Source organism: Orbicella faveolata, unplaced genomic scaffold (genome assembly GCF_042242905.1).
Source record: "Orbicella faveolata isolate gen_17 unplaced genomic scaffold, um_ofav_v1 contig_47, whole genome shotgun sequence".
Classification (NCBI taxonomy): domain Eukaryota; kingdom Metazoa; phylum Cnidaria; class Anthozoa; order Scleractinia; family Merulinidae; genus Orbicella; species Orbicella faveolata.
The window spans coordinates 26,307,502-26,326,967 of record NW_028301577.1 but is presented as its reverse complement, the minus strand read 5'-3'; the positions used below and the strand labels follow the sequence as shown (position 1 = coordinate 26,326,967).

At 39.6% G+C, this 19,466-nt stretch overlaps 1 protein-coding gene across 5 annotated transcripts; it reads left to right on the top strand.

Moving 5' to 3' along the window:
• The first annotated feature begins 22 nt into the window (after positions 1-22).
• LOC110068764 (uncharacterized) lies at positions 23-19,007 on the top strand. Of its 5 annotated transcripts, none has more exons than XM_089279966.1 (16): positions 23-263; positions 854-1,371; positions 2,433-3,029; positions 3,698-3,746; positions 4,005-4,166; positions 5,700-5,753; positions 6,598-6,645; positions 7,650-7,714; positions 7,957-8,031; positions 8,915-9,202; positions 10,058-10,204; positions 11,831-12,084; positions 12,777-12,823; positions 13,325-13,417; positions 13,903-13,968; positions 18,397-19,007. In XM_089279966.1, the coding sequence occupies exons 1-16, from the start codon at positions 54-56 to the stop codon at positions 18,478-18,480; spliced, it is 2,757 nt and encodes a 918-aa protein (XP_089136092.1). In that variant the 5' UTR covers positions 23-53; the 3' UTR covers positions 18,481-19,007. The 5 variants fall into 5 exon arrangements, with proteins under 5 accessions (XP_089136092.1, XP_089136093.1, XP_089136091.1 ...); XM_089279967.1 differs by lacking the exon at positions 18,397-19,007 and adding an exon at positions 14,278-14,537 and having other exon boundaries at positions 23-188; XM_089279965.1 differs by lacking the exon at positions 18,397-19,007 and adding an exon at positions 14,278-14,537 and having other exon boundaries at positions 8,918-9,202.
• The last annotated feature ends 459 nt before the right edge of the window (positions 19,008-19,466 follow it).

The following is a 19,466-nucleotide window of genomic DNA, read 5'->3' as shown; positions in this document are numbered from 1 at the left end:
CTGTCAGCTGTAATCTTATGTAGCATGCGCATTCCTCTCTGCAAAACATCGAGATGGCTGCCGTCTGCAAGAGGTTTGAGTCATCAATGATTTGCTTTCTAAGCGAAGTCTTATGGTCGAGTGATGTATATTATTTTGCAATAGGCCCACAAAAAACTCTAGAGTGCGTGAAAAGGCCTATTTCAAAGGTAAACGGGGACAGTGGGGAGGATGTGTTGGCCAGACTGACCCAGTGTCATCTTCCCAAACAAGGAAAGACTACCGTAAGGATTCGTAGAGTAGATTCTCTAGTTTTAGGATACTTTCTACTCTAGATCAAAGTCCAGTTTGCACCAGAACACAGAACTGCATTTTTCAGGTGAGGTCATACAGGAGGAATCGAACGTTTTCAGAATCCTGTTAGCTTATAATTATCGACGTCATTTCATGAACACGTAGTAGGTTTACGTCAATAATGGGTTCGTCTCCTTTTGCTATGCGGAAAGACAGGATCGTCTTTGTCTGAGAAGAGTCGCTGAAGGTTTGCGATGTTAAGCTTATTTCTCGCCGAGTTTCTCGATTATCTTTAAACTAAATCAAGCGTTGAAAAGAAGTTCAGTGAAAGGAACTGACTTGCCGTGGAAGACAGTTTAAAGGATCCGAGTTGTGGTTTACATTTAATTTTGAAACAGTGGAGTAGTACTTCAAGCATTGAAGTCTAGCAGTCTTCCAAAAACAGTTTGGAAATTTTTGCAAAGAAATTGGATTCACCAGCTGATAAGCCAAAGTAGAAAGCCCTTACGACGAAGAGCAACAAGCAGGGCCAGAAAAATTGTGCAGTAAAAATTAATCATATTAATTTGGTTTTAACAAGGACTCTGGACATCAACAAAAATTAGAACTTCGACCCACTTATTCAGAAGTGGCCTTCAATGTGATGCAAAGTTCCAAGTTTAAAAATGATGTGTTAAAAAAAGAAGAGCAGTTACCGCAGCTGGATTCTGATGGGAGTGGATCCGTAGTCTCCTTACCATCATCTTTATCAGATGATGGCAGATACCCTAGGATTCAAGGTCAAGGTTTTCACTCTGAGGGTGCAGGTCTGCCAATAAGCGAGGTGGATTCAGCTGAAGAAATAGGTTTCCAGAAAGAAGCAGGCGGCAAATCTAATGATGTTGCAACTCGGCAAAATGTGGGAAAACTTCAGCAGAAATTGCATGCACAGCCAACTCAAAACACTTTAGATGAGATTATAAGTACATTGAAAAATCAGAATGATATGAAGAATCCATCAAGTCCTGGAATGTCCTTGCCTGTGTACAATGATTCACCTGTAGGAATCAAAACTTTCAATGGTACTATAGGATGGAATTCCTCTCCCTTACAAATGAGGTGAGTGGAGAGTTTTATCTCGACTATGTCAGTTGTACCACACTTTGCAGCTGACTCATTAAGTGCTGGTGGCTATTCTGAGCTGTGTTTTTCAATGTTAAGCTTTCGTTTGATATTTCACAATTCATCATCATAATATTATTATTTATTGGGTTTTTTACAATGCTTTGGTATGTGGTTCCATGAAATATCGATACCTCTGGCTCCTATGGAAGACTTCCCATCCCTTAGGGAATTCCAGTGAAGCTTCCTACTTTTCTGTGTAACTCTTGGCATTAGAACCTCACCCTTTCCCCTCCCCTAAGGATGTGTCTGAAAAAATGATCTTTCTTGGGGTGGGTATGGGAATTTGCTAGGACAGCACATTCCTATTGGTCAGTAAGATGGTCAAGTGCAAATCCTTTCAAAATATACTGTACTGAAGTAAAAGCTCAACAGATTTCTTTCCTTCACAATGTCAGTTTTCATCAGTTCATAGACGGTTCTAATGGTAGTAATTATACCCACTTTCAGTGCTATGTGCATAGGCGACATCTTTTGAGATGCCATCTTTCAACATGCTATGTAACCTGGTATATATCAAAAACTTCTTAATGGTGGAACTTGAATTTTAGTGATGAAATATGGATTTATTTGACATCAAGAAGTCATTCTGGGAGAAAAAAATTGACTGTTTTGAATGTTTACACTTTGTGATTATTAAAAGTGCTAGCAGCCAATTTCTACCAGAAGTCACTATTTAGAGCCAATCGACTACACTAAAATCATTTGAATTATCCGTAAATCAGGAAACAGGCAAAGTCCACAATCGTCTTCGCCCATTTGAGGTCAGTAATTATCATTTATTTGTCATTTGTTCTGCTAATGACTGGACAGTTTCAAAATGGTCTGTCAGCTATTAACTTAGCTTGTGGAAAGATGGCATGTCTAAAGATGTCTCCTATATACTTAACACTAGAAGTGGGTGTAATCTTCAGGGAGCTTTGCTTATACATTACAATATACTTTATTGCTCAAGTCTACTTTTTCTGGCGACAATGTAACTGTTTTGTAATTTCTAGTGGACATCAAAAGTTTAATGAGAAGCACAGTAGGCAACTCAAGGATATAACAAGTTATTTTGAAACTGAAGTAGAAAAAATCTGTGAACAACTCAGCAGTGTCGGAAGTAGCCTAAAAGCCCTTCAAGATGCTCTACCAGTAAGAATGCTTGAAGCAGCCAACCATAAATTAGAGGCTAGATGTAATGTTCTAGAACAAGTTTGTGAGCAGATGAAAAACAAATCAGCAAGGCTGGAACAAGCAAATCATGAACTTGACAGCAACTGCGGACAGCTAAGACAAATTAACCAGGATCTTGAGGCGCGCTGTCTATATCTGGAACAGGTAGCCAATGCCAACGAAAGTGAGAAATCTCATTTGCATGAAAATGTCAAAGATCTTGAAGCTAAAGTTCTGGTATTTGCTGAGAGTAGCGAGAAAGCTCTATCAGCTCGTAAACAGCTTGAAGAACTTAACCAGCAAACTGCAGCTAGAAACCAACAATTAGAAGAGTCAGTATCAGTTCTAGAACAAAGATACAAGTCTTGTGTTGGAGATAATCAGAAGCTAGAGGCACAGATTGCACAGTATCAAAAGGCTCTTGAGGAAAGCAAAAAGTAAGTTAGAGAGAGATTCGATTTTATTATTAGCATAGCGTCAATTTTATACAGAGTATTCTATTCTGATTTTTGGCATCGGCCCATCTTTAGAACATACATGTAGTTAGATTATTGTTTACTTGACTGAAAAACCAGCTTTGTAAACGGAGCTAAGATAGCAAAGTCATTTATTAGATGACTTTATATAGTAATTTCCTTTTGTTTGTTATGCTGTATACTGAACAAGTTAATGACTGGTCAAACAGGAAAACCAGTTAATCTTGTTTCCCTTGAGTCTTTGTCTCTAGGGCTGTGCTCTAGACGCAACCAGGTGCCATAGGTGACTAACTTTCGCCTTTGGGTGACTAGATAAAAAACTTACTTTTTTCATATAAGCTTACTGATTGCTGGGCACCAAAGATTTCATGGCTGTGAATTAATGAACCTTTGGGCTACTCGTAGTCTTTCTTAGACCACAGCCTGGATGTGACTCCCTCAGCTCAGCCTTGGAAAGCATCAAGATTCTGAAGAAACTGAATTAACTGTTTCCTTTGGGACAAGTTATTGATATTGTTAAAATATCGGTATTGAATCTTTGAAATTTGGATGAGTGTAGAATGTGAGGGATTACTGTCAGTTGGTATTTATTATTTTATTAAAATCAAAACAAATTGGTTAATTTGTAGGAGAATTGGAGATTTTGAAGAAGTTATGGCAACATCCAAAAGAGAAAAGGTAAGTCCTCTTAGTGTAAGTTGATATTTATCTTAGAGATTATTTTGTTTCTGGTTTTGAATTTCGGTCAACATGTTTGATTTTTATTCCCTTTGTCTGAAAATATGTTAAAGAATATGAGAAAGAGAAAAAATAAAAGTCAAACAACTTCCCTAGTTGGATGGTCGAAGCAATGTTTTTAAACTATTTCTTTTTGGATCGAGTACCTATGCAAGTCTAAATATTTTCTATTAATTGGCTAAATATTTATACATCAAGGAAACCTTAGCTGTGAAGCTTGAGTCACAGAACAAGGGAAACATTCAACTTAAACAGAAATATGATGAGTTGAAGGCCATGAGTATAGCGAAGGATGAGTTGATCGCCAGGCTGGAGAATGAGATGAGGGAACAGTTGGTATTTGTGGACAAAACAATCAAGGTAGTGTGTAGTAAACTTAAACTTAAGGGTCCATTAACCGATTTATGCGCGCGCTCGCGCGCATTGCTAAGGAGGTGAAATTTCACTTCCGGTTACTTATGTCAGCCTGAGCAAAGAAAATAAAAATAACTCAATAACTTCCAAATTCGCTCACATGTTAGATGTTTTTCTTTGTGTTTCACAAAATGCAAAGTAAAAAAAGTACAAGCGAAGACAAAATAAAAGAAAGACAGAAAAACAAGAGCAATAGAAAGAGAAAAACTAACTCTGTGTGGCTTTGTTTGATCTTACCGAAGTGTGCTGGTAGTGTCAATTGCGCACGCGCTGATAGGGTAACTTCCAATATAAATCGGGTGCACTTCCGGTTTCTTTAAATGCTAAAGGAAACACGGTTTTTCCTTAAATCCGGCCTTTTTTGGCGGATTTCGATTAAAGCCAACGTTGGAAACATAGCTATGTATTCCGTTTTCGAAATCATGCTTTTTTCAGAAAATTACGAAATTTTTTGATATTTTGAAATTCTCTCAAAATCTGACCTTTTGGAAATGAAACGAAATCTATGCATGGCGTATTGAGGATTTAAATTAAAAAATTTAACCAATGAAAAAAATTCCGATAAAGTAATTTGCCTGGGAGCCTTTGTGTTTTTTCAGTATTAGTCACATGACCATGGGCGTGGCCTGATGACGTCATCAGTAGTGTTGCTGATCATGAAAAAGTTAAAACTCATGAAAATAACTCTGAACTAACTGAAAATGACGAGGTTATATGAGAATAAATTTTCCCTAGCAACGGCTCGAAAAGATCGGTTAATGGGCCCTTAAGGTCATTTGTGTGGAGGCATGGTGGCCTCATGGTTAGTGCGCTCAATTCCAGAGCGGGTGGTCTAGGTTCGAGCCCTGGCTTGGGACATTCAATCAATCAATCAGTCTTTATTTATAGAGGGTAACACCTAATAGTTACACAACAAATAAACTTGTGGCCCTTTTAAATATACGGATATACCGGTACAATATACATTGTGTTTTGTACTTGGGCAAGACACTTCACGAAATCGGCCATAATGGACTAGCATCCCATCCAGGGGGAAGTAGAGAGTATTACTCCGGGTTGCTTCATGCTACAGAAACAGGGATAAGCTATGGCCTAATGGGCCTCTTGGCTCATATGCAGACTTTACCTTTTTAAGATAATTTGCACATGTTGACGCAGTTTCAGAATAGCCAACAAAAAAACAATGAGTCCAAAAATCATTCCTTAATAGTTATGCAGTCAGGTGTGGATCCATGCCATTTCCATCGTTTTTTTTTTTAAATTGGCCACATTTTTCGGAATGACTTGGAAAGCCAGGAAAGGGCACTTGAGGGAGAGCATGACCCCAGAGCCCTCCTCTCCCCAGAAGCTTGTGCCTTTGGCACTTGTTGTTTTGGAAATCAGTCACCATTTGCTCTTGATCCATGCCTTGCAAATATTCATAGCAGAAGATCATTCTGGTGACTCTACATTGCAAAAATAATTCTGGGTTACTTGCAGGAAAAGGCAGAAGCTGAAGGGAACAGTAAACGAGATAAGGAGCTCCTTCAAAGGGTGAGAATTTTCATCGCTAAGTTAGTGCACTAGCAGTTTTTTTGAACAGAGTATAGCATATGACCATCACCTCTGTATTACTACGTCTACTCATTCTTGCACTTTGTTAATAACTTAATAGCCAAACTATGTTTCAGACTTCGCTTCTATGGAAGATCAATATTAATTTTTATGAAACTTGACCTAAAATTTGACTTTTGATTGAATTAATGATCAGTGTTGCCCATGTTGTGCAAAGCATGTGAGATTTTGAGGTTGCCTTAATTCCTTGTTCGTGTCTTATGGATCGGGTCCCAGTTGTTTGAAAGATGGATAATGCTATCCACCAGATAAATCACTATCCAGTGGATAAGTGTTAACAAAACAAACCACGCTATCCGCTGGATAGTGATTTATCTGATGGATAGCATTATCCACCTTTCGAATATGATAACTTACATTGAAGGCTGAAATATAAACTCTAAGACTTCAACATTTTAAGAACAGAGTGCGCTTAGGCACAAATGTTTCTGAGTCATGACTAAGGCAACCAGAGGTCCAAATCTGGGTACAACCAGACTGAAAAACTGTTCCCTTCTTTGATGTGCAGCACTGTACGGTTTTAAAATCATGGGTGACAAATTGTAAAATGCTAACATATGAGCTTTCGAACTCATTGGTATGGAGTAGTAGGACTTCAAAACAAAAACATCAAATTCTGACTGTGATCTCCATGGTTTCAAAAAATTTTGGTAAGTCCCAAATGTCATGTGCATTACTACTATCAAGATTATTAGAATTACAGGCATGCTGCCTAGTATTAATTATAATACGTGTTGTTCTTACTATTTGTTTTTTTCACCAGATGTTGGTGGAATATGATGTGTTAGCCAGGGATCACCAGGATGCTAATGTGAGTTTTATTATTTTAGTTAGCTTTTGTCAGTAGTGACAAGTGTTATTTATTTATTTTTATTGTGACTGGAAAGAGAGGAGGCAAGGCAAAATGGTCATATAAATATATAGATTTAGGCTAGCCGAAAAGTGTAGCTCCTGGGCCAGGTTGTTCAGAGCTCGATTAAGCCAACCCAGGAAAAGGTAAAATTTTAATTTGAGTTTTGTAACTTTGCGATGAGGTTTTCTGTATATAGTTTGGCCTTCTGTTTTGAGTTTTAATAATCACCATATACACAAACCAAAGCAGCAAAAGACATTTGTATAGAAGAAAAAGTTATAATTCGGTTAACTTTTAATCCTGGGTTAGCGTTAACCGGCTTCCGAACAATCCTGCCCTGTTTTCAACAAGTTAACCTGACATGAGTCCGCGATCCAATCGAAAACCAGACCTTGGTCAGCGGTCAACTTCAAAAAACCATGTGACCTTGATGAGCTGTAAACTTGAGCCCGCGATATGGTCATGTGATACTGGTCAGCAGATACCTTGTTTTGACAGGTGTCAATTGATCATAACATGGATGTCCAATATCAAAGAAGTGCCTACTCAGTAAACCAAGGCTGCATGTCTCTGTCAACCTATTATTTGGAGTATCGCTGCCATGTTGTGTGACTCTGTCGTTGTCGCTGTCGCTGTCGTGCGTACGTGCCCATGAGCAATACTGCTAGCTGTGATAACCATGAGAAAATCAACTCATGGGTTTCCTTTTCTTTCCTATATGAGTATGGGGCTCCGCTTGGCAGGCTGCCGGAGCTCCACTATTAGGTGCTGGATTTGAAATCTGCTGGTCTCCTTGGTTTTGTTCTTGGTATTCCCAAGTTAATCTCCCGAGATCAGCCATGCCATGTAAATAAGCCAGCTGAGGAAAAAAAATACACCGTATCAAATGCCATTTAGCTCAAGTGCTAAGATAGTAGATAATTTTTGTTGATTTGTGACATATTGTTGATTTGTTTTTGCAGAAAGCTTCCAAGGCTATACATGATAAGCTTGAGTTGTCGCAAAGTGAAATGTCAAGCCTCAGAGAGTGAGCCTACAATGCATTAATGAGCCTATGATATAATTATATTTAAAGTAAAATTTCTTGTAAGGGAGGAAGTTATAAATAGAAAAATTTTATGGAGAAGGGGTCTTCTAGGCTAAAATATTTTTAAGTTTGTAGACAGATCTAGGGGTAAGCCTTCAAGAGGGAGGGTGTTACCTACAGGATCTTGCTGCCTCTGTAAAATCACAGATGATAGTCTTCCCTTTAATTCTTTTTTTCTGCAGGACCATTTCCAAACTTGTTTCCAGAAATAAAATGTTAGAACAGTCTGCAAAAGAAGATCTCATCCAAGATAATAGGTTAGTGTAGATCTGTATCTTCAATTTGCATGATCTTTTTGCTTCCAAGTACATTTTGAGCCAGTATTATGCATTAGCAGGGAATCTTACCAGCAGTAATATACAAAAAATACTGATGATGTGATAGAGCTGTTGTTGACAAATACATGATCTAAGGTTCTACCTCCTGGAGATGGCATTCCTGGAAATTTGAGCAAGGGTGTGTGGCACTCTATTCCAGACCAAAATATGTTAACTGACTCTTTTTCAGACCTGGCCCAAAGTTCATCATCTTAGTTTAGACTCACCCTCTATAATCAGTGCTCTATTTCACACACTCCTATATTTCTCAGGTTACCCATGAACTTCTTCTGTTTGAGTAAATGTTTGGCAATTGGCATCAAATGCATAATATTACCAGCAATCAAATTGCACATTTCAAGAGATAGATTACAGAAAACAGTTCCTTTTAAAAATCACCACCCAATGTGCGGTTACTGAAAATGCCAAAATGTACTTGGAGATCTATAAATTACAGACTGCGCCTTAAAAATAGGGAGGTTTTCACTCAACAGCATTGCAACCTGTTCGCATTAGCGTTGGTTTTCATTACTGGGCTAAGTGACTTGTGCCACTTTTCATCCAATCAGATGTACACTTGCCCACATTTTCCCATGCTTCACGTCAGCTACCTGTATTTACTTTGAGTTTTGATTGGTTCATTGGATTGTCTGTGTCCTGTGTGATTGGAAAAGTTGATTACTTTGGTTTTGGTTTTAGGGCACTGTAATGTTGTGGTGTTTAAAATTAATTTTGTGTACTGCCATGTATATGTATGTATGTGTTTTAAAGCTGATAACAATTGATCTTTATGATATACATTGTACTTTTGATAAAAACACAGCAGTACAGAACAGCCCACCAGTAAAAACAAGCCATTCACTGGTCGAAAAACATGGGACCAATCCACTCCAGTTAAAAAACAAGGTTACCAGCCTCAATATCAGTCTGTGCCTTGTAAGGTGGTGGAGTCTGGGAGAGACACTCTGAGCTCTGAGGTAGCAAGCTGTCAACAGCCTGACAGTACGCTAGCTGCACCCAGGAGGTGGTTGTCTTCTGCCGCACCAGGAGCACCAGATGTGACAAAAGCATTGACATCATCAGGAAGGAGACAGGATTTGTTAGCCAGTGGGTAAGTTGACCACAGAATGGCTAATGATCATGCAAGCGTGAGTGAGAAAATGTTAGTTTCTCCCCGTACCTCAAAGAAATTCAAAACACCTTTTTTACAGGAACCTTGTTAACGTGTATAAATTGAGGTTGGGTTGTCTGAAATTTACCCAAACTGGATATTTTGTATTTTCTCTTTTCATTTTTGATCTAGCTCTAAGGCATCACTCAGTCAATTTCAGTAGTGCCCATTGCCCTCCACCCCCAGCTAACCCCATGGCATTAGCTTTTTTCTTAAAAAAAAGAAAAAGAAAAAGAATACCAAATTCACTGGGTTGGGGACAAATAAGTGGGTCAAATGCTCTTGGGAAAGCAAAAAAAGAAGGTGAATGCCCTGCCCTCAGAAAATCATCTGGAAAATAGCACTGCTCAAAACTTCATAATTCATTATGAAAAGATGTCTACCAACATACTCAGTAACAACATGGATTTGTAATGTCTTTCATTGATTTCCTGGTCACATTAATGGCACGCCTCTGAAATTCCATATCGTGCATTTACAGAATTAATTCATCAGAAAAGTAGAACATAATTTAGTCTTAGTCTGGCCTTGGTTTGAAAACATGGTGTTCTTTTATCAAACAAATTAAACTTGTAAAAGAACGTAAACCCACAGATGGCTAAGACTAGTAAATGCTGGTAGTGATTTTGATGGCGTTGCTTTTATGAACAACTTGTCACAAGAAAGGGTTTTATTCAAAATTAAGGGGGGAGGATTTGGTGCGAATATGAGCGAAGTGTCCCAACTAATCAAACGTCATAGTAACAACAAGGATCATAGCTCATAGTAAGTGTGTTTCACTTTTCTCTGTTCAAGTGCTGCCAAGACCTCAACACCAGTCAGTCAAGGGAAATGGAACCAGGGAAAAACTCTTGAGACCAAGGGCAGCCCAGACCAGGGCCAACTAGGCACTTACAGCACACCAACAGGAATGGTTGTTAAGAAAACAGATCTCATGACCAGGTTAGGACATTTTGCCCCTTTATGTTTATCGTATAGGGGAAGGGGGTTCCCTGAAGAGATGCCCTGCTCTCTTTCGAGACCATTTTGTATATCAATGAAGTGGACCAAACTATCACTAATCAATTAATTTGGTATTTAATGGTGCTGCTGAGTCATTGGAATAAATCGCAGGACTCAAAAGCTATCAACATAAGGACAGTCATTGTGCTTTGTGTGAGGCTTGCGTGAGGCAATTAAGCCTTTTGGCAGTTCAGTTTGACTTAGGTAAGCTAAGCAAATCAAGAAAGATTCTAACGATATTACTTTTCATGCCCTTATAATCAAGACCTTATTAATTGTGTGAAATAAAAGCAGGTAGATAGCAAATACACAGCAAACTTTTCATTAATATCAGAAATGAGGTTACGTTAGAATATGGAAAATTTCTTGTTTTACAGAAAATTTCTGAGCCAGCTTGATCGATTCTTTTTACCCAGAAAGAGGAAAAACTTTTGGTTTGATTCCATAGAACAAGCGGTCCGAAATTATTTGTACAAATTATAGAACTGAGTAGATGGAAACCAAATCAACCATAAAGTTAGTTTATTTGAAAGAAGTCATTTGAAAAGCCGTTCGTTCTAAAGCCAATTACCTAAACAGTTGATTTTGTGTTTCAATTTGGAAGATATGTTGCGTTTGAAATGTTTTGACGTGTCTATAAGAAACACCGAGAATACGGCATAACAAAATCTCTGAATTTAATGATATTAAACATGAAATAAGTTCTACAGTCGCTAAGCGGAATAAATGTAAACAAGAGCTATTTTACGTTGCTGATTACCCCCCCTCCTCCCCCCCCCCGCCTAACCAACGAACCAAGGAAATCACAACTTCTAATGAACAACTTCTAGATCAAAATTGCTCTAACCTGGCTTCACCGCACCTGGCCTAGCCTCTAGTTAGGGCAGCTGCTGAGATAAGGATCTATAAAGGAGTGACAATCGAGAGGCTTGGTTAGCGCTTTATGGCAATACTCTAAACAACATGAAATAAAAGCCAAGCTCTACAATGAAGGGTTTATAATCAAAAGGACCCTGGCATCTGATATTTGATGAGTTTCAACCCCATTAAATCTCAGATGTCAAAATCCTGTCGATAAGTTTTTGGTTTTTTTCTGTGTTGTAGCAAATTCGAATCAGGTGTTTGGGATTCCCTTTATCTGGCATGCAACTGCTTCGTACCTCATGGTATGACGTAAGCCATGTTATGAGGTTTAGAAATGGACCTCAAATTCATTCACTCACTCACTCCATTCTGTTAGACAATAGAGGTTTTGCACGGCAGCCATGTTGCATGGCGGGAACAATAGATTCTTTTTCCTATGGGAAAAAATGTTCTTTCTGATGCAAAACATTTTCCTTGTTCCTGCCATGCAACATGGCTGCCGTGCAAAACCTCCATTGATCAAATGCGTTTCCCAGCACCTCCCCTCCTAGGTTTCAGTGCAAATAATATTGAGGGGGTAGGACAGGCGGAATTTCACAGAAACACATTACAGGGGGCAACCGAAGGAGGCCAACGAGAGCACTAAAAATAGATACATAATACCATGAGGTAGCTCAAAGGAGCCTTTGATTAATCTTGAAGGTTTGATGTCGTGTTCGAAGACAGCAAGTCTGGTGAGGAGATGATCCGTACACACACGGGAAGAACACGGCGCCTTTACGGCGAACCTGCACAAACAGAAGCGAGCTTTGTAACGGCAAACGATGACTCTGCTAGTGGTATTCGTGACTCAACGTTCAATGCAGTGCGAGACGGAAAAGATGGAAGGCTGTTGGCTGTAGATGACTGGGAGAGTAGTCGAACTGAACCGAAAAAATCGAAGCCAAAACAAAGTGGTTAGTCGTTTTTATATTGGTACTCATTATATTACAGCAGGAACCATCATTCAGTTCTGAGGTTCACTTAATTTTGAAAAGCAAATGTTAAAGAAAACATTTTTCGATTGAGAATTTGGCACGGCAAAGACAGACAGTCAGTGCCAAGCGCGGGAAAACATGTAACCAATGGTTCAATGCAAATAATACTAATAATAATAATAATAATAATAATAATAATAATAATAATAATAATAATAATAATAATAATAATGGCATTTCGGGCAGTATATCCACAGGGTGGCTCTTCGCCTGCCCGATGCTAACTAAATTTACAATTGTAAAAAGATTAAAAGATATCTAAGAATTTATATCTATATGTAAACGAGATAAAATTGTGTTTTAAGATATGCTAAAATAAATAGCGGGAAAAAGCTGACCGTGCCGGCCAAGTGCGGGAAAGCACGTAACCAGTGCCAAGCGCGGGAAAACATGTAACCAGTTCCAAGCGAGAGAAGTACGGTGAAACACGCGTTAGGTCACGGTTGATTTTGGTTTGCTTCTGATTGGTTTAAAAAGCAGCGTGTTAACTCTCATTGGATAGAGCGCGCACGTCTCTTTTTCAAGCAATTACAGAGTTAATCAAATGCGCCGCTAATATGACGCTTATACTGACTAAAAAAGAAACTTTTTTATTTTGGTAATATCCACAGCAATGTACAACGTCGCTGAGAAGGACTTCGGTGCTAAAGGTGGTCAGGTAATCCTACTAATGAAAGTTAAACTTTAAATTCTATTTGCATTTGGAACTGACCGCTGGCATTACGCTTTTGGCTTGAGTAAGTTTTGAGCCCGACAGGCCCACTGATCAGGTCTAGATAATGGCGAAATTCGAAGGTAAAATACAAATTCATTTTTTTACATGGTGTTTTCCTCGGGGTTGTCGTCCCCGTTGCTGAAGCCGTTTCGTATACCTTCCCTCCAAGACATCAAATTTCTCTACGACTTCACACAAAATCCGAAATATGCTGTGAAAATCCTCCACAAAAGGACAAATAATTTCTTGCTTACTGTTACTATAACTTTCCCTGCTCTCACATGATCGATGGAAGATTATTTTCCTTAACGATGCTACTTTGAAAATTGTACGGTCGAAGTGAAATTCAGACGGCTTAACAAACGCGGCTGGGTTTAGCAGGCCCTCAATGAGTTTTTAGAGTTAAGGGTTCCTGATTATATTGTGTGTGGAATTATTTTGTAGCCGGTCAACAAGAACAGGGAAGAGGAAACTGATCAACACGGTATCCTGCTCATGGAAAGGAAACTTTCAATACTCAATGAAGAAAGAAAATGGGTAAAGGAGCCTGATTGCGAGTGCTTTTTGTTAAGGAGCTACGTCACGGTTTGCACATCTTGAAAAGTTTAGCCCAAATTTTTGAAGTGCGAAGTTTGTAATCCGTGTCAATCTTCTCCATCCTTAACCATCCTTGTTTCTTTATTGTTTATTATTATATACCTCTTTAGTGTTTTTTATCTTAGTAAACTATTATTTTGAAATTGTGCTCCTTTTAGAAGTACAATACGTCATTATAATTTTTCCCCTCCACAGTACATGGTAAGATTGTTAACTTTTTGTGTCTCTGAGAAGTGAGCTTTAACAAGGAAAATAATGAGAAAATGTTTTCTGAAGTCACTGTTCAAATGGAGAGAACTTCAAGAGACGGTCAACAATTGATGAGGGCATTTGTTAACGAAAATTAAACTTTAGCAGTTCTTTTGACTTTGCACGATTTCTATTTTTTGTTACCTTACACCTCTTTTTTCCCCTTGCTATTGCAGCTTGAATCTACTCTGAGCCGAATTCCAAGTGGACAAAAAATGTCGAAACGGTCAAAAGAGGACAAGGTATTGAAGAAATTAAGTTCGTAATGACCAACTTCGTTCCCAGGGTCTCTCATCTTATCGCTCTCCCGGAGAGAGGAGGGCGGAAAAATCAGAGACCCTGGGAACGAGGTTGCGCAGTGACGATATGCCCGTCAGCCGGGAACACCCTTAAATGGACATTTTTGAAGATTTTGGTTTTAAAGCCCTATTCAAACTTCTTGGGAGTATTCTTTCTCTTTGGAAATGCCTATTAATCAAATCCCGGGTAAATTTGCTGTTTTCAGTCTATTTTGTTTAGAAATACCTTAAAAAACACCCTCTGACTCACAGGTAACCGTCTATGTGATATACGTCCGTGTAATCCCGGTTTTTCAAACCCGCCTGACCGCACGACACTTACACCAGTTCAAATCGCGGACCTCTTGGATTTCGTATTAAGATCTACGTACTTCCAGTACAACGGATCGATTTACGAACAACGAGACGGCGCAGCCATGGGGAGCCCTGTATCAGCGGTTATTGCTAATCTCTACATGGAGATATTTGAAGAACAAGCAATAGAGTCCGCACCTTGCAAGCCTAAGACCTGGAAACGCTACGTAGATGATACTTTCACCATCCTGGATCGGGACAGAGTTGACGAGTTCCTGCAACAGCTAAACAGTCAACAACCATCAATCCGTTTCACCGTGGAGATGGAGAATAACAGCAAGATCGCCTTTCTCGACACGTCAGTTTATAGAGAACCTGATGGCCGCCTTAACACCAGTGTCTACAGGAAGCCAACACATACTGATCAGTACCTAGCGTATGATTCACACCACCCTCAGTCAGTAAAGCGCGGCATTGTGAAGTGTCTGTACGACCGGGCTAAACGTCTCGTGACCAAACCATCAGTAATCGCTGGAGAGAAGAAACATCTGTCATCTGTACTTGTTTCTAACGGATATCCGTCCTCGTTTGTACAGAAGATCACAAAGGCACGAACAACCCAAAGAAGAGAGCCCGTCGCGGAATTTAAATCCACCGCCGTTTTACCTTATGTCCAAGGAGTTTCGGAGTCTCTCCGCCGCTGCCTAGAACAGCAAGGCATTCGCACCGTCTTCAAGTCCGACACGACACTTCGGTCACACTTAGTGCGACCAAAGGACACTGTCAACCCGGCTAAACAAGATGGTGTTGTCTACAGGATTCCCTGTGAGTGCGGCAAAGTCTACATTGGAGAAACAGGGAGATCTATGCAGGAGAGGATCAAAGAACACGACAGTGATATATGACTCGCCCGTACCCAGACCTCCGCCGTTTCTGAACACACCCACGAGACCGGCCACTATCCTATCTGGAATGAGGTCAAGTTTATTGATCGAGATCCTCACTGGTACACACGTAGGATCAAGGAAGCTATTCACATAAGACTTCACCCTAATAATATCAACAGGGATAGTGGAATTGAAATTCCTGAAGCATGGATGCCCACGATCAAAATACACAACAACAGGAGAACGGTACAGCAGCGGACCACTGAGGGAACAGCTACTCGTCGGAACAATGGAACAATAGGAGGATCGAAATGCACCAATCACAGCTGACCTTTGTGATGTAAATGATACCGTGCAAACAGTCGACCTTATCGCCTGAAGAAGACTAGCAGTAAGCAGTCGAAACGTCGCGATCTACATCTAAAGTGACTACATCGTGTGACAAACGATAATACATTTTATTATTGCATCTACCACGATGAACAACAACCACCTTTTCCTCGTCACGAAAATTGTTTCGAAAGTACGAGCATTCGAAAAATTGCGGATAAATTTGCTGCTAAATTTCTGCCAATGCGGAAAAAAATTATCCTAATAACGAGGCTCGAAAAATCGGGATTCCCTGATTCATTGTGTTCTGATGGCTGTCCTTCTTATGATAATGATAATGATAGTGATAGTGATAGTGATAGTGATAGTGATAGTGATAGTGATAGTGATAGTGATAGTGATAGTGATAGTGATAGTGATAGTGATAGTGATAGTGATAGTGATAGTGATAGTGATAGTGATAGTGATAGTGATAGTGATAGTGATAGTGATAGTGATAGTGATAGTGATAGTGATAGTGATAGTGATAGTGATAGTGATAGTGATAGTGATAGTGATAGTGATAGTGATAGTGATAGTGATAGTGATAGTGATAGTGATAGTGATAATGATAATGATAATGATATATCAAAATATTTTTTAGCGCGAAATCCTCTAATTGTCCATGGCGCTTTACATTAAAGGTTATTAAAAAGCTAAAAGAAAGGGGGTTGAAGGGGAAAAAAAATAATAGACAGGAATAGATTTAGTTAAAATTCTAAGATATTTAAACATACTTATCATCTAAAAATTTAAAGAGTTAAAAAGCTTGTTTAAAACTGTCAATTGAAGAACTAGATCTTAGTTCGAGTGCGATCGATATTCATAGTCCTGGTGCCGCCACAGCAAACGTTCTCTCGTCATAAGTCTTTAGTCTCGCTTTCGAGGTTGCCAGAACGTGTTGTTCTTCTACCCCCTCCCTCCCTCCCTCTCCCCCTTCTCCTCCCCTCTCTGCCCTGCACGGGTGTGTGTTACCTCTTGAGCTTCCGTGACTAATCGTTCAGATAAGGAACAACACTCAAAACCAGTATACACTCCTTTTTTATAGGAATGTTGTTTTTCTGGCCGAGGCTGAATATTATTATTTTTCTGCCGATTTTTGACTGAAAATACTACGATTATCAGTTGAGTAAGGTACGAGGGAAGTTTGGTTACGAAGTTTTAGCCTTAAAATTATGGTGTTGTTACGGGCAACTTGCCTCGTTTCCGTTGGTAACAATATCAACAGCCGTGCGTCGCCTGTCGCGTCTCCTACAATTTCGCGCGCTTTGCTGCCGATGACGTTAAAAGCCGACAAGTTGCCAATGGATACAGAGTCAGTTGCTCATGACAACAACACGATTTTTACGTTAAAACTTGGTGACCAAACTTTTGTCCCGCCTTACTCAACTGATAATCGTAGTATTCTTGTGAATCTTCTTAGATTGTAGCGTATGACATTTCTGTTTTCGAATGTATTTGGTGTCTGGATGGTGTTAAAGTAATTTTGGAGCCAGCCTGCTGGCATTAAGACCTGATATCACGCACATACTACGATTATCAGTTGAGTAAGGCGGGGCGAAAGTTTGGTCACCAAATTTTAACATAAAAATCGTCTTGTTGTCACGATCAACTGGCTCCGTATCCATTGGCAACTTGTCGGCCTTTGACGTCATTGGCAGCAAAGCGCGCGAAATCGTAACATATTAGAGTCCGCATCCAATGACACGCTTCATTTAACATCATGGAAAGTGTCCATCATTGCACCATGATAACAAAGACTCACACAGTCAAGTGTTTCAATTGCTAATTCTGTCATACTTTGTTGTGAAATGAAGTCATGAAGCTTGAATTATGATCGGAATATTTGTTTTACTGTGATGTATGATGAAAGGGACATTTAGATCGCACTATAAGCTCTTCCGTGCATTTCTGTGTCTGGAGTGTAGATGGCGCTGATAGCAAAGGAATTCTTTGTCAAAAATTAAATTATGACGCCCACTACGTGACCCTAAATGAAAGATGTGTTCCCTTCCTTCCCGTCTGTTTCTTATCTGTTCACATCCCTCCAGCTGGATTATGGAATAAATTACTCCATTTGTGATTTGGAAGTATGTAATGTTTAGAAAAAAAAAATCACTTCTGCAATAGACCAAAATTTAGCCTAAAAACAATAGACCTCAGTACGAGGCGCTGGGGAATAACTAGACAGTTTGTGGGGTTTATTCCCCAGAACCTCGTGCTGAGGTCTGTTGTGTTAGGCTGAATTTTAACATATCGAAATTGGCCTATTCTTCACCGCTGGACGGGCCTGTCAGCCGAATAGGAACACACACGAAGGTCGACAGGAATTTCGCGCAAATTTTTTATCTCAATTGAACAAAAGAACTCGCAAAACAATGCCCTACCGGAAGTCAAGGGCAAAGCATGGCTGTATTGGATAACTTGAAGAATAACCATTTGTGAACAGACGACGGTGCAAAAACGCTCTGGGGGTGATTCAAAACTTTAAAGCAGGGCCGAAATTTCCAGAATATTGTAGCAGTATTAAGGCGCATATTACATCCATATTTTGATAATGGTGTAGACTGTAGGGAACGCACGCTTTAGAAGCGAGCTGTCCTGCTATTTCTTAACTGTCTGCTTGATCTGAGCGAATGGTTAGGTGCGAGTGTCCCGCGAATGATCCCCGCGTCGCCCACGATACTCGCGGTGAGTCGCGCGCTATTGTTGCGTTCTCCGCTCAGGAATATTCAACCTGCCAACAGCGTGCGCAAAGTGGTTTCTGTGATAAATTGTACAATTTCGTCCCGTAACCTTCTGTTTCCCTTTTCCTCGCCAGGCATATCTTGAAAACCGGCTCCAAGAGGTGTTAAAGGACATTGGAGTGGTCAAGAATCACCTCAGAAAACGTACTCCGCTCTGAGACATTTACCGTTGCCGGAACGGTTTCTTCAGTTGTGTAATTTAAAATACTGTACGCTTCTTTCAGCATGTAGATGGAGCGACACTTCGTTATTTATTTCAATTTTTATTTCTTTATATTTTCGGAAGAATGTTTTGTATTCAGAACTTTCGAAAGAAGTTAAATCCTTATCCATATCAAACAGGGTTTAAATTTGAAGCTACAATTTCGTACCAGCTTATGGTTACAGTTGTGTTTAACTAAAAACTATGCTGATTTTTGTTTAATTTTTTTTTTTCTCGCGAATGAAGTTTTGACGAAAATTCCTGTCCTAGAAGGTTTCGATTGTAAGTTTGAACGTGTTGAAGTGTTTTTGGAATGCATCATTCAAGAACAACAGAGGGCCGCCACAAACACAAGTTTACAATGACGAGTAAAAGTTTCGACGATTTTGGCCAAACAAATTGTTATCTTCGATTGTTTTTCACAGTAAACTTATGATTACTTCAGTTTTGAGATAAGGAAAATAAACCGATATGAAATGGTCACTTTTATTGTCATTTCAGTATAAGATACTTTCAACGAAAGTAAACTGCTAGTTTAGAGTTGGGGCAGGCATGCGGCTGTGGGGGGTGGGGGGGGGGGGTTGTGGACAGGCAAGGGTAAGCGAACACAATCACGTGTTTCCCTTGTCTAACATGCTCTTTTAGCACCATTTGCTAATTTCTGTGTTTGTTTTAAATATATACACGTAGCGTCGGACGAGTGCGAGATACAATATACATACCCTAGTTTGCGTGGTTTTCCATTTCTATTTCTCATGTGAGCCGCGTGGCGGGGAAAACGAAGCGAAGAACCGGAGCTGAGCAAACTGCAATCACGGTGCCTCAGTGGCAGAAAGAAGGTTGTTAATTAAATGGAAACCCCTGGGACCAGTAGACATACATAATTGCTCTCTTATTCTTCTTTTTTCCCTAACATATTCTACCATTTTCACGGCGAAATGT